General features: G+C 45.7%; 1 protein-coding gene across 3 annotated transcripts in view; it reads right to left on the bottom strand.

Annotated features, from left to right (window-relative positions):
• Positions 1–2,551: 2,551 nt before the first annotated feature.
• Positions 2,552–15,276, bottom strand: part of CALN1 (calneuron 1) — a 133,067-nt gene continuing 120,342 nt past the window's right edge. For all 3 annotated transcript variants that reach the window (XM_057410689.1, XM_057410690.1, XM_057410691.1), the window contains 2 exons: positions 10,517–10,670; positions 2,552–4,125 (listed from right to left, as the gene is read on the bottom strand). In XM_057410689.1, coding sequence (XP_057266672.1) covers positions 3,998–4,125; positions 10,517–10,670 — 282 coding nt within the window. In that variant the 3' untranslated portion in view covers positions 2,552–3,997. The remainder of the gene's footprint in view (positions 4,126–10,516; positions 10,671–15,276) is intronic.

Here is a 15,276-nt window from a genome sequence, read left to right as displayed (position 1 = left end):
TAAGAAATGTTCTTTCAGCAGCTGTTGCTGGAATTCATTTCTCTGTGGACTTCAAAGTATTTCAGCATGCCACATGCCTCTTGTTCCCTCTGTCATCTTCTCCGACAGCAGAAAATCGGGATATGCCTTCAAAGTTAAAGCCAATGGTTATCAATGGTTAAAGCCAACAGCTCTCAGTGATGCAGCCCTGTTCCTTACAGAAGCTGTAACCCAAATCTTTCCCTTTAGAGATCGATCCCTACATGAAGGACCTGCCAAAAGAGTCCTCAACAAGCGCAGCACAGTGTTTACGCTGTGTTGATTTCACTTGCTCCCAAACAAAACCAAAACCTTCCTCAAGCTACAGTCATCACGTCCATCTCTAAGCCTTCCCTGAGCGTGTCTGTTTAATTGCACACACTTTTCTGTGGCTAAGACAACAATCTTTGGGGTGCTTATAATTTGCTAATCCATGAGCTGAAACACCGTCCTGAGCTGCTGTTTGTCCATCCTCGGTGCGGCTGGGAGAGCGTCTGGAATCGCTGCGTGTTGCTCTGACACAGTGGCACACATGTCACGAGCAGCCAGGGTTGCCATAGCAATATCCTTTTCATACTGAATTGCAGTGCCGAAAAGACACTTAAATTCTCATGTAACTGGCAAGAGCATAAGTTTAGTGCTTATTCTGACAGCTCTACCTAGCACTGCTGCAGTCTGGGTATTTTTTAAAGTATGTTAATTAGCACTTAAATAGTTTTGGGGTTTTTTTGAAGGGTGGATGTGGGTTTTTTTATTTTCATTTCTTTGATTCTTCACCTTCTTCCCCCTAAGCTTCAGGTTCCAATCAAAATTTTCCTGCTCTATTTTTACCTACTGTCTGTAAAAGCAACAAAAAGCCCTTTTTTTGCCTTCTTGTGTAGAGGGGGAAAAAAAGAAGATAAATGGATGTTACATAAATGGAGGTAGGGAGGTAGGTTAGAGATGCAGGTCCAGTGCTGCTGGCTAGGAAGGATAGAAAGGTGTTGGGAGAAATGTTGTAGGGAGAGGAAAGGATGAAATGGCTCGGCCTGATCCATCCTGCATTGCCGCCAGCTACCAGAAGATCCTGACAGATTAAAGAAGAGTTCTCTTCAAGACCCCTTTAGATGGAGAAAGGCTGCTCTAGGAAGGAAAAGGAGACCTCTGGCAAGACATGGCACTGATTCATAATGGATAAGTTGGGTTCCCTACAGAAAAAGCAAACCCCAAACCCCCCCTAAATCCTGTACCCAGTAAAATCAGTGGGGAGTTTTGCAATGAACTCTACTGATACCAGGCTATGGCTTTTACCAATATATTAATTATAGATTTGGTTTTACAAATGAAGCTTCAAGGTGAAGAATTACACTGAAAAATGACTGTATTTACAACGATTTTGGTGGAGCATGCATGTAGAAATTATGGAACCATCCAGAAAGCTCAAAGAAACGCAAACCCTCATCTCCTCCATAAGGTAGCTCTCACAACTGGGAGTCTGCCTGGTGTTAGCTGTCAGATGAGTGATAAAAACATAGAGAAATGCCTGGTCTGTATGTTTTAGCCTGTTTCTGGGCTCAGTGGAGAGGCACCACTCTGCCCTGTGTTTCTGCTGTCACTGAGTAGGGCTGTTTGTTTGTGCACACCTCTCTGCTCCATCTCCATCTGCAGCCTGTGTTCACTCCAGCACAGTCCCAAAGAAAACATAAGTATTGCTCAGTGGCAAGGAACATTTAGACTTTTTCCACTGTGCCACCTTTTCACATGCCCCTGGAACCTAAAAATGTTCTCAAAGCTCATTACCTGCAGAGTCCAGTGCAGTGAGTGCTGGGATTGTGCCTTGAATCCCCAGCAATGCACATCCCACCCTCAGAGCTTGCCTGTGATTTTTCCAGTTTTGGAGTCTGCTGCTGCCCTATAGCAATCATAAGTATCATCTCCATCTTTTGGGAGATACAGCCATTTTTTGTGGAATATTTTGCAGCTGACCTCCCTTAGTCACAGCAGAAAAGAAATACAGAAGTTTGTGTTTGTGAAAGTCATGGAAAAATAACTGCTTTGGAAAAGGCAGATGTCATCTTTGGTGATATGAGGGGAGGCACCAGGAAAATGGCAACCATGTGGAAGTGGGCAACTGAAACACACACCTAAAGGTGAAATCCAAAGTGGGTGACGTGAGTTTTAAGGGGGTGATGGGAGACAGAACAATGAGGAGCAGATTTTTAAATTAGACTAGTAAAAAGTACAGGTTAAATGTTACCAATCAAACTTGCAATCAAAGAAAGACCTGAAACGAGTCTTTGGGATGGATCCAGGCTTAAGTCAAAGGCTGCTGTGTAGTACGAGGGAAGCTGGTGGTTTGCAGTCCCCTGGGGAGCCATCCTGCCCCTCTTGTGACACAGGAAACAGTCACCTACATTTACAGGAGCAAGATCTCACTGTTCCTCAGGGTTTTGGGAGCTCACCCAGCCAGCACCATGAAGCCATCACAACTCCAGTGCCCAGGTGCCCCCGTGGACTGCCCCATGAGCACTTCCCATGCCAGCTGGCTGGGAAACCTCTCCCATGAGGACAAGGAAATCAGATCTTTCCTAGGGTGACACACAGGTGTGCAGTTCATCCGAAGGTAAATGCAAGGGTTTGTGACAAGTTTAAAGGGAAAAGTGCTTTCTGCTGTAATCCTGGCTTCAGGCTCGCCCAGTCCTTCTGCTTCCCATGGGACGTGTTATCTCTAGTCTTCATGACTCCATCTTCTCCTTGCTGCTCATTATAATCTCATCCAGGAAAATTAACTAACACTTGCAGGATCTGGAAGTCTGACACAGTATGTAACACATGGTGGTAGGCTCTAGTTTGATTCCTTCTCCTCTTGCTGCGGTCTGCTTTTCAGCTTTGGAACTTGTCCATGTGGTGGTGGGATGGTTCCTGGGAGGGACTGGAGCAGCGAGCTGGTCAAAATCACACAATACCATGTAGGTGAAAATATGAACTCTCCATGAGAAGGTGTCTGACATGGAGGTTTCACTGCAGAGTACAACCAGGACATAGGAAATAAAACAAAGAACTTGCACAGGGGAAAAGAAGGGAGGAAAGCTCTTTCTGAGCTTTCCTCGTGATTCCAATCTCAGGTGAGGTTGTTGAAGACCAGTACAGAAGAAAGGCAAAACTTCTGGAAAGCAAATGCTGAATGTGTAGACAGGACCAAATAGAGGGAGTTTTAACTGGTGCTGGTGGTTGCAGAGTCGGTTGGAAGACTTTGCACAAATCTCAGAGATGTGTGAAAACGGGTGATGCTTCTTAAGCCCTGATTCACGGTTGGAGTAAAATGGCAAGGGGACTCGTGCTCCCCCACAGTCTTGTGTCAAAGGTGGCGTTTATGAAGCAAAAATAGAGATTTTGTATGATGCTGGCAAATTCTCCTCTTCTTTTTACTCTGAAAATACTGTACAAGGATGCTCTAGCTCCCCTCTAATGCCATGAACTCAAAGGCATGGTCATAAGGGAAAAACAAGGTGAAGCTGGCGTACATGGAACGAAACAAACAGAACTTGCTTGTGGCAATGCTACGATCAACTTCCTGGGAATGTGGGCCCAGCGGAGAGCTACGTGGAATAGTCAGTCGGCCCCTAGGTTAAAAGACAGCCCTGCTGCAATAAGTCATGAGGCTGTGCCTCCTTAAAACTGCCACACAGGCTGCTGGATGTAAGTCTCTTCCAAGTTACCATTGCTGTTTTGAAGCAATAAGTTGGGACTCCTGTATATTATTTTTTTTATTGCATTAGGAAACAAAACCTTTAAAGCATTAAGACAGCCCTTTTATGTCCCTGCCAAAAGAATGTAGTTGATTCACAAGACACATTACGCTGCTGGCCTCAGGCTCCTTGTCGAATGGTGCTTTATCTGCCTGCCTCTGTCTCTTTGCCGTGAGAGTCGGTTCAGGGGGAGCTCACCCGGTGGCATGCGCATGCATGGTCAGTTTGGTTCACAGTGTCATGGTGAGAGGCTACTCCATGCCGCTCCGCAGGATCTGGTTGGCCGCGATCAGCATCACGCTTATAATAAAGGCCATGGCAAACGCGCAGATAAGGCTCTTCCGTACACAGGTCTGTCTGTTCTGCTTCTGGGCGTGCACTGCAAGAGAAGACATGGGAAAGATGAGCTTTTGGGCCAAGGTAGTGGTTTTGCTTTCCACCAGGATCAGCTGAGCACAGAAATCCTCCTTTGCCTCTGATTATTACCTTGGCAGAACCCTCTAGTCCACACCTCAGAGGTCCCCTGCACCAGCCAAGTCTTACCTCTCCCTCCTGGGGCATTTCCAAATAAACCACGTTACCTTTCATTACTTCCAAACCAACTTCCCTAATAGACCACCCTCTCATACTGCAGGAAGTCCTTTCTCTCTCAACTGGGTCTGAATTTCTTCTAGGCGTGTCTTGGTTTCTCTGTGTGTTTCTTTTAAAGCTCTTTATGAAGTTTTCGCTAGAGTTCTTTAATGTGAAACATTGGTCTGCTGTGAATCCCTTAGTCTCATCCAGGGCAACTGGGAATGAGCAGAGATTCAAGATTTGCTCCCCAGCAATACTTATAAAAGACAGTGTGAGTATGCACAGTATGTTAGTCATTTTTCCAAACTGTCTTCCTGTTTTCTGTGCCTAAGCAAATTCAGACTTATTAATAATCTTTTCAAATGAATGCTTGCAGAATAATTGCCAAAAGAGGTGAGCATAATTCGCAGCAGTTAAAATGAGACAGTTGGGATTTTTAGCATTTGAAGGATTCATGCTGTGACTCGCTAAAGCCAGTTCTGAGCTCTGTGTTAGCCTCCCTACCTATGAATATCAGAACAATATGTGGTATGGGAGTAATGTGAATATTAATCTGTTTGAAAACAGGAGGTCCTGGAGATAATCACAGAGGATCCTCATATATGGGATGGATAGTGATGCACTGCCACTACGGGCAGTAACACACGGTCTTGTTTGTGCCTGCAAAGGAATGTGTACCCGTTGTGTTCTTCTTACGTATGTACTTGTGACGGTGGGAGACTTTCAGGTGACTGGCAACAAGCTCAGAATTGTGATACGCCTCCAGGGCCCGTGTTTAGAAAAGTATAGGAGAATGCTTTTAGAATATATGGGAAAGAAAACTTTTTCCTGATCCAGGCTTAAACCTCGTTGCGCAGAGAGCAGAGAGCACTGGATGCTGCGGTTTGAACACTTGCTTCATCCCCCACCACCTCCTCTGGCCAGGATTTAGCAGTGCCTATGTCCAAATCCCGGCTCCCATGTGGTTCCCAGCATCAGCTCAGCGCCAGAGGCACAAGAATCCCTCGTTAGGCAGCACTTTGAGTCAAGCTGCCCAAGGCACTACCAGTGCTCCATGAGACTTGCTGTATTCTGTGCAATGAAATCCCTCTTACAGCAGCTCTCTTAAATTACTTGCTTTCTGCTTGCCTTGCTCTATTCCTTGATTCCTTTGCTTGCTTTCATAATGCGCTCAGAATCCATACTGTGGTTCCTTGGCTTTGTGCGGGATGCTCCGGCATGTTGAAAAGCTTGTTAAATCACAGCTTTAGTTATTTCTTTCTTTACTTTTCTATTATTATTTCTGTACCTTGAAATCACTCCCAGCCAGCAGAAAGAAACAGTGACACAAGCCATCACAGTCAGCACTGACATTCAGTATGGGGCTCTGGTGCTGATCATGGTGACTGAGAGCAGCAGTTAAAGAGTGGCCAAGGCTTTTTGTGATGGCAACTCTCCAAAGGGAAAGAGTAAAGCATGTTCAGTGCTTCTTGCAGAAGCATTCCCTACTTCAACAATTTCTTCAGGCTGTTGTTATAGCATCAAGTAAAAATAGAGCTTTAAGGCAGCAGGATCCAGGTAAATCATCATTATTGTTCTTTACTGACTGAAGGTACACCAAATAGTCAAATAACCTACCAAATAACTCCAGAGGAAAGGGGAAGGGTCTGTGCTGAAATGTAGAGGTGTTGCAAACCCAGAGAGACTGGTTGTTGCTGGCTGGGGCTCAGTAGGAATTACTCCAGGAAGATGATGAGTATTACAGTTCCTCTGCCTTCTAGCAATCCATAGGGAGACAAAGAAGCTGAAATTACTGACTTTCTTTACTGTGAACACAAGTACATGCTGCTTTGTGAATTGTCCTCTTAAATATGAAGAACCACTTGCCCTTCCTGCTAACTGGTGAGGTTTTGCCCTCACTTCTCTCCTTTCTCCACATTCACAGATCCTTTGTGCTTTTCCCAGCTCATTTCCATAGCTGGCACTCCTGGATGCTCAATCTCTTTTGAATTTGGTTGCCAGCAGGAGTTTTTAATACCCATGGGACACGGTGGGGTTTGAACATGAGCTGGTCCCTTAAATATGGTCAGAGCCTGAAGCTCCTCTGGAGATGTCCTGGCCCCTTCTTAGCAGGGAGAGCACCTCACAGACTCATGTAAATGAGATCTCAAGAAGCAAAGGCAAATTGAGGCTGGGACATCCTTCATCTTCTCAAAATGCAAGGGACAGGCGGGCGAGGAGGTCACCATGGTGTCACTAGTGGCAGAGCTACCATCACTTTAACTTAGAATTATAGAATCATTGGGCTGGAAAGGACCTTAAGATCATCACGTTCCAACCCCCCTGCCATGGGCAGGGACACCTCCCACTAAACCATGCCACCCAAGGCTTCATCCAACCTGGCCTTGAACACCGCCAGGGATGGAGCATTCACAACCTCCCTGGGCAACCCATTCCAGTGCCTCACCACCCTAACAGGAAAGAATTTCTTCCTTATATCCAACCTAAACTTCCCCTGTTTAAGTTTTAACCCATTACCCCTTGTCCTGTCACTACAACTTCACTATAACTTCTTCACCAGGACATGAGGTTAAAGGGTCCATTCCATTTCAGGGTGCACCAGTCCACTGACTGTGGCTGCTGTGCTGGTCACGATGCCCATGATGGGTTTGAGATGGTCAAGGATAAGCACCAAGAGCTTTCTTACCTGCAGAAAAAGGCTTGCTAACATGAGCAGCTACAGTGTATTTATAGTGGCTTCTGTCATAACCCTGCCAAAGGTGAGTGATATTTGCTCTCTCTGGCTGCTGGGAGTTATTTTCATTTTAAGAGGGCAATTTTTCATTCCCAAGCCTTTAGCTGAGAAGTGGATGCTCCCAGTGCTTGTTTGTGAGGAGCAGGGAGAGGAGCTGTGCCAGCAGCTCTTGTACATCCAGTTAATCTGAGTGTCAGGGCTAAGGATGAAATACCCATGGCGGACAGCATGGGTCACTGTAACCAGCCGGCGCTCCTGGTTGCCACCAGCTTGATGTCATGAGTGTTTGGATAAAGGGAACTGCCAGGCAGATTATTTTTGTACTAGGATTTCTGGTTGTACAAGGTCGCTGCAAACCCATGTCCTTTTCTTGTGTCTCTTCTCATAAAAACATACACTCTTCCTGGCTCTCAACTTCATTCTCCTCCCTAAAAAACTAGATGATCTTAAGCTCCTTTCCAACCCAAACCATTCTATGATTCTATGATCTATAGGAGGGAAGGTTGTAATGTAAGCCTAGACTTGATGTCTTGAAAATGACTCTAATGTTTAGAATGAAGTGAACAAAATCCTGCCCTTGCCCCTGACCATAATATAAATACTGTATTTTGGTTAAAGTGTGTGTGTGGTTGTGTGTGTATGAGTGTGGGAGAGAGATGCAAGGTAATATCATCCATGCTGATAAAGGAGTGACATTATGACAAGACCTTATGACAAGAAGCCAAAATGGCAAATTTGTGAGAATTACAGAAATCTGCTCATGCAGGGCTGAGCCAGCTTAACCCCAGTTGTGGAGGAGGGAGGAATATCTCTGTCCACAGGACAGAGAAGGGTTTGGGGGCTTCTCTTTGATGGCAAGAACATACCCAGAGGTGACAGTGAGTGGAGATCCCCCATTTCAGCACGGTACTACTGCTCAGTCTCTTCACTTAGGAGTCATTCCCAAATCTCAGTGAAAACCATCGGGGCTCATCCTGGCTTCATTCCTACCCATAGTTAAAGATGTTTCAGTGAGATGTGTGAAATGTAGATTAAATATAGATGTGAGCCTTTAAACTGGTCCCTTTAGGCTACCTTTAGAATTGAAAGAAATAGGTGCTCTTTAAGGTGCAATTCATCTTACCCCAAGGTAACACCTAAAATAAGCTTGAGGAATTATACCCAAAAAGCATCTTTTTCACTCCACTAATTAAGAAGTGAGTAAAAGGTGACTGCCTTACATGGAGGCAGTTCTATACAGCCATTTAAAGCTAGACTGAGATGCTGTTCATCCTTCATGACAGCTCTCCCTTGGTACCATTGATTTATGCCATGAGGCCCTATAATTTCTGCTTTTGAGCCCTATGGGGATCTTAGTGCTTGGGAAACGGGAACGCTCAAGGCACAAGTATGTCATTCAGGTAATGGCATGTCCAGGCTGGAGACCTGCAGGGACAGAACCTGCTCTCAGCCTGCCTTTCCTGGGAGAAATGCTCATGTCAGAGCTGCCATGGACCAGAACTGTCCCCCTTCTTCTGGGACCTGAAGCAAAACTTTGCATCTTTGTTGGCAGTGTTCAGCTGATCTTTATTCTCTGGTGGATTTGTGCGTGTGTGTGTGTGTATTTCTAACATCTAAAAAAAGGGTCTGTTTTGCTTCTAGGTTCTGCCTAGCACCAGCAATGCCAACATCCCACGAGAAAAGCTGTTCTTGCTGTACTTTTGGAAGCTGGGACTTCCAGAATGAGATTCTGAGCATTTAGGGTTTTGGACCCATTTTTTCTTTTGTGACTGGAATAATAGTTCACCCAAGTAGTGAAGCTGAAAGAAGCCTGCATGTCTCTTGCTGTGGTGACAGCTGGCTCATGCCTCCTCTGAATCAGGAGGTCATTGAGGACTAGCAACTCCATTTATGTAAGTAAAGCCTCTCTTCCTCCCTGCTGCTCTCCAGGAGGAACAAAAACCCAGTGCTGCTTGGCTGGATTTGAAGAGCAATGCTTCTTGCCTCCCTCCTGCAGGCTTTTTAACATTCAGCTCTGCTCTTCTACCTCTTTTCTGCAGTATTTAGCAGAGGGTGAGTGTACTGGCTAGAGCTGCTGAATCCCATTGATTAGCCAAGCTAAGAATTGCACTGTTTATCCTTTGTTTGAACAACGCTTCAGTGTCTCTGCCTTGTGCCCTTTCAGAGGCTGTTTGATCCCTCAGAGTATCAGCATTTCTCCTGAAATGGCCTATGCAAAGTGGCACTGCTGTGGGTGGGAAAGCACAGAAGCTGTCCCAGGGCAATGTGCAGAAACCCTGAAGTTCTCTGTTAAGGATCTCCTTGGACTTTCCACAGAATCCCAGCCTGGTTTGGGCTGGGAGGTTTAAGAGACCTTAAAGCTCATCCAGTTCCAACCCCCTGCCATGGGCAGGGACACTTTCCACTAGAGCAGGTTGCTCCAAGCCCCTTCCAACCTGGCTTTGAACACTGGTAAGGATGGGACATGCACCCCTGATCTTCCTGAGACTTCCCTTCTTGAGGCTCAATAAAGCCAAATCCTTTACATTTTTTTCCACATCAAGTTCTCCAACCCAATCATAGAATGGTTTGGGTTGGAAGGGGCGACTTGAGACGATTTAGTATGTTTGCTGATTTAGATGATTTTGTATGTTTAGTTGATCAAACCAGCAAGTATTTGGAGCAGCACAAATTCCTCTGGCCAAGTAAATGCTTCTTCTGAAGTGGCTGAAAATAGGAGAGGTACTTGCCAGTGTTGACTCCATTCAGAGTGCAAAACCCACTGTAAAAGTTGAGGCTCTGTTTGATCACAGTTGCTGATTACTTGGTGGTCTTGTTGCAGTGCTGAGAGGATGCTGTGTAAAGCTACAGCAGTCAAAGCAAACATCTTCCTTTCTCTAGCTACTCCTGAGGATTGCTTAGACCTTGATCTTGCAGATGCTCTCAGATGGGTTGAGATGAGCTGTCCTGGGGTGTACCTGTGTAGCCTGCATATATTGCATATATATGTAGCCTGAATATTGCATATTCCCTGGGACCCCAGAGCAGAAGATCTTTCTGTTTATGGGAAGACAACAGAAAACTGGTGGAGCCTAACTCAGCTTGCTAGGGCAGGACCCAGTGCCAATAAGGTCTTCCAATGATGGGATGAGATATGTATATTTCTGTAGGGAAATTCAGTCTATCTTAGATACTCACCTCAGCATGGGCTGCACATCCCTCTGCCTGAATCCCATCAGAGGAAGGAGAGCCATAAGGCACCCACTAGTTCATCCTCCTGCCTGAAACAGGATCAGATTTATTTAGACCACATGGAAGAAGGCTAATGGCAGCTCTTGAGTTCTCTGTGTCATTGCTACTTACTCTAAAGTAACTCCATGCTAACTCCATGCATCCTTGCCCATTGCATGTCACAGATCTGAGTGAGCTTTACAGGCGAAGCAGAAAGAGAATTGTACAGAAACACAGAAACTTTCCTTCTCACCTTCAAACTCTGTTTGACAGTTGCCAGAGTTTTCATTTAAACTCTCCTCTTCATTGATAATGATGTTCTCAATGTCCTTCATCGTTAAGTGGTCCCGGAAGGCGTGGTAGAGGATGTGTTTCAGCTCTTCCAGTGTTATCCTCTGCATGTCAAACTGTGGGAAGAACAGAGTTAGACTCAGGCACTGCAGGGCTGGTACTTGGAGGAAGAGGCATGTGGGCTTGTTGCAGCTCCCTCTCATAGGTTTTTTCCAACCTCATTTCAACACCTCAATATAACTTTGCAAATTTTGCTCTTTTGGGTTCATTTAACACTAACAGTGTGAATGTTGGAAATGGATGTTGCCACAGCTCTTGCCAGCTTACTTCATGTTGGTAGAGCAGAAGAGAAACAGAGCCCTATGCCAGGACTGGTTTTCCAGGGTGGAGGTGCAGCAATCTGGTATCAGTCCTGGCCATCCCAACAGAGATAAAACCCTGAGACATTCCCCTAATAGCTCTTACACCTTGCCATGAGACACAACCTTGTCTCTGCCCCTTTTTTTACCTTCTAACTCTCCAATTGGGCCTCTGTGGTAAGCACAAGCAGAAAACATTTCCGTCTTAGCTGCAGATCATGTAGATAAATGTTATTCTTACACACACCAGATATTTAAACCAGGTGGTTTCTGTAGAATAGATAGAAATGAGCGTTTTTGCAGCAGAGGAACTTTACACATGTGTAACGGTTGTGGTATTAATATCTGCCAAGGTACGGAAGAGAAGACATTGGCTGACTTGCAGCACCAGGTGAGGATATGAGTCTCCCTGAGCCTCCAGTGCAGTCAGTAAAGAAGGGTGGTAACGCTTCAAGCCACCCACTGTGCAGCAGATGATCCTCCTCTAAACAGCACCTTAAACTCTCCCAGAACACAGGCTTGCCTGCAGCAAACAGTGAGCATCAGGACCTGTACGCCCTTCAAGAAACCCCAAAAGGCCAAACATCTCTGGCTTAATGCTGCCGTGAAGGAAAGGTGACACAAGCTTGTGCCCACTTCTGCAGCCAAGAGCATAAGGTCAGATTGCACAGCCAGCATTCTGGAAATAGTGCAGCAAGAAGTTCCCACTCCTTTCCCCTCCAGCCTGATGAGGACAGGACAGACCTTATCAGTTCTGAGATGCCTGGCGTGTAATCTAAGAGTGTCTTCCCTCACCACTGCTGCACATTGCATAGAGGCAAAAACATTAATCCTCCAAGTGGTTAACTAGGAAAACTAAGTGCACCTCGATTAAATCTGGACCCTAAAATATTTATGTGTATGTGTGTGCACAGGCAGATTTTCACACATTTATATTGTTCCATTTGTAGCACTGATTTCTACGGTTCTATTTGTTTATCATCTCCAACATTCAAAAACCTGGTGCAGAAAATGTGTGGAAAAGTGGATGGCAGGGGCAAAAGACACAATTCCTCTCTTTGCCCCAAATGAGTTCTCTGAAAAGCAAGCCTGGTGGGTTTGATGGTTTTGCTCCTGTCCCTGTTCCTCAGGGATTCAGTGTTCACACTGCCCAGCTAAAAATAGCGAGCGCACAATTGTCACCAGTGGCTCTGTGTTGCACAGTTCAAAGCTGGATTGCAAATCCCTGGTATTTAGTCACAGATTTCCAGCTTGCTTTGTTGTGCGTGAGGAAATTTCAGCACCTGTATTCTGCTTGCTTTAATGCTAAAAGAGCAAGTAAAAATCAAGCAGCTGTGTGCTTCTCAACCTGCATCATTATTTAAAGCATTTCTCTTGGCAGCTAGAAGTGTGGAAATGGGAGTTAATGCATATAGTTGCCTCACAGGGGTGTTGGAAGGCATTGTTAGTGGAGGTTTGCAGAGTGCCTTGAGGCTGCCCAGGGTTTACATCCCTCCAGGTCTGCTTCCTGCAGTATTGATTGCACACTGGCACTTTTATGGAGGTAAAAGCAATGGTGCCTCATCAGCCACCTATCCTGCACTTTGTTGGTGTCTTTGCCTTGGAGAAACTCAAACCTGAACTTAAGCCCCAGCATCTTCCTGACTCCATCCATATGCCAAACCCATAATTTCATCCTAGCGGTTACGTCATAGCAACAGAAGCAGTCTGTCTGCATGTAGTTACCCCACCCCAATCTCATCAGTGTGTGATGTTCAGCCTGCATTGGGGTTTACTTCTTGTTCTTGGCTCAGGGGCAGTTCTCTGAGGCCAATACAAACTTTTATTGCTGTAGTTTATAAGTTTGCTTTCTCCCCTTTCAGGGAACAGTCCTTCTAGAAGCTGTTCAAAACCTGTGTTCACCCATCACCAGGTGGATGTTCACCCCTGTGAATGCTTCACAGCCCAGAGCACTGTCCCCAAGACCTGCTCTTTACTTGCACTCCTTTTAGAGGATAGCTGCAGGGATGTGTGGGCCTCCTTAAGACTTAATTAGAAGTGCTCACAGACTTTACATGGGCAGTGATCTGAGGATAAGAGACCTCCGATATGCTGCATGCATCCTGTCCTTATGTAGAGTAAAAGACAGTTGACTTCTTCAGTATCTACCTCCCCCTATGTCCCTAGATGACTGTGTTGGAAGAGCAACATCTCCAAATCAGCTTCCTCCTCCTTTGTGCCAGCCTCCAGAGCTACAGGTGTGAAAACTCACCTCGGTACATACCACTGCCAATGCTGACATATGCTGCTACTTTCCTCTCCCTCTCAGAAGTCTTTTCTAGTCTCCCTCTATACCAGCATTGACACTAAGAGGCTTTTTCAGAGTCTTCTGTGATGCTGCTTGTTGCTTTGCTTCAAGCTATCCGGATTACAAACACAACCATGCTTATTGTCTGATCTTAACAATGTGAGAACAGTAATGACTTGTGGGGGTTTGGGTCTTCCTGCACCAGTTAATCTACCTAGCGGGAAATAATTGTTCTCTTGACAAATATGCATTTGCTGCTGCATCTCCAACTTTTGCTTTTAAGCTTTATGCTAATATAGGGAGAAATTACTGGATTATAGTTCCATTGTAATATTGCCTTTTAGGAAGAGGAACCATCTCAGATGGGGTTCAAAATCATCTTTGTTGGCTCATCCACCGAGTGCTTGGCCTGTTGGCAAGCACATGGTCATTGCTCCTGCTTTGCTCTATGCTCTAGTATTTTCACACAGGGTTCATGTCCTCTGTTAGATATGTACCAGCACAGGAGTGTGTTCAGAATGGGCTCCAGCTCTGTGCAGCCAGTGACAAGACTTTGCTTTGGGCTTGGGCCCTCAGGTAGTTTCTGCTATTATCATTGCTCCCCAGTCTGACAGTTTCCCTGATTCACTTTTCAATTACATTGGCTTTTTATTGCTGTGATGACAGTAACCTGGGAGCAACTCTTCACATTTATTGGCTCCATTGAGAGCAAAACTGGGACAGTTGCAAGCTTAAAACTTTCTATAGGATTTACAATTAGAAGAAATCAATGATGCTACTTCTGAAGCAGTGCTCCTGCAATACGCTGTAAGCAGTGATAAAGAAACAAAGTGTGCCTAATGCTGACGCTCAAATGCCCCAGGTGATGCAGTGAGTGTCCTGAATGAAAACCCGTACTGGTAGAGGTATGTTTGATTTCTATGGAGAGCACCAGGAATTGTCCACTGCAGTTTCTGTGGGCCTCAGTAACTGTCTCCACCAGAAATATCTCCTGGAGTTGGAGGATGTTGTCCCAGGAGGTATCTGGAAGGGAAAGTGGACCTGATCTGATCCAGCCTGTAGCTTCCTGACTCCTCCTGGAATTAAATTTCCTGCTTGGAATGAAAGCAAAGTTGCAGAATCACAGAATAACAGAATCGTTGGGGTTGGAAGTGACCTCTGGAGATCATCCAGTCCAACCCCCTGCCAAGGCAGGGACACCTCGAGCAGGTCACACAGGAACATGTCCAGGCAGGTTTGAATGTCTCCAGAGAGGGAGACCCAACAGCCCCCCTGGGCACCCTGCTCCAGTGCTCTGCCACCCCCAACAGGAGGAAGCTCTTCCTCATATTCTATGAGTCTATGATTCTGTGTTGAGGTGAAACTTCTTGTGGTTCAGTTTACGGCCACTGCTCCTCATCCTGTCACTGGGCACCACTGAAGAGTCTGACACCATCCTTCTGGCATCTGCCTTTGAGATATTGATCTGCATTGATGGGATCCCCTCTCAGTCTGCTCTTCTCCAGACTAACCAGGCCCAGCTCCTGCAATCTCTCCTCATAAAGGAGATGCTCCAGACCCCCAGTCATCCTTGTGGCCCTTCTTCAGTTTCCCTATCCCCAGTTTCCAAAACCTGCAGCATAATGACAGCTGCCATGCTTGCAGAGCACTAGTTTCACTCCCAGCAGCTTCTTCAGATACTTCTGTGTCCTACCTGGCATGCTCTTCTTCTGCTCTATGCAAAGAAATGACCTTATGGGAAGAGCTTGATTCTTTGAAGAGTTAAATTCTGAAATATTATGTATGATAATTTCCTTTAATATCAGCTCTGCTTTTAAAAACAGAGTGGGAGGCTCCTCTCTTGAATCCTAAGTTGGCCTCACTGCTGTGCAGATGGGGTGATGCCAGGCTGGGACCCTGCAGCAAAGTGAGTGGGGTGACCCTGGTGACCTGTAAATCTTTGAAGCCACATGGTAAAAATGCTCTCCTCAACAAGAGGCAGGACTGGCTCCTCTGGCAGTGATGGGTTTAGCCAGGAGAGCACTTGGATGCTTATTTTTTCTCAGTTTATTTGGCACAATTTCCCATGTAAGCCAT

This window comes from Pezoporus wallicus, unplaced genomic scaffold (assembly GCF_028554395.1).
Source record: "Pezoporus wallicus isolate ANWC-B61680 ecotype Strahan unplaced genomic scaffold, APGP_CSIRO_Pwel_v1 contig_8705, whole genome shotgun sequence".
Classification (NCBI taxonomy): domain Eukaryota; kingdom Metazoa; phylum Chordata; class Aves; order Psittaciformes; family Psittacidae; genus Pezoporus; species Pezoporus wallicus.
This window is presented reverse-complemented; position numbering and strand designations above follow the sequence as displayed.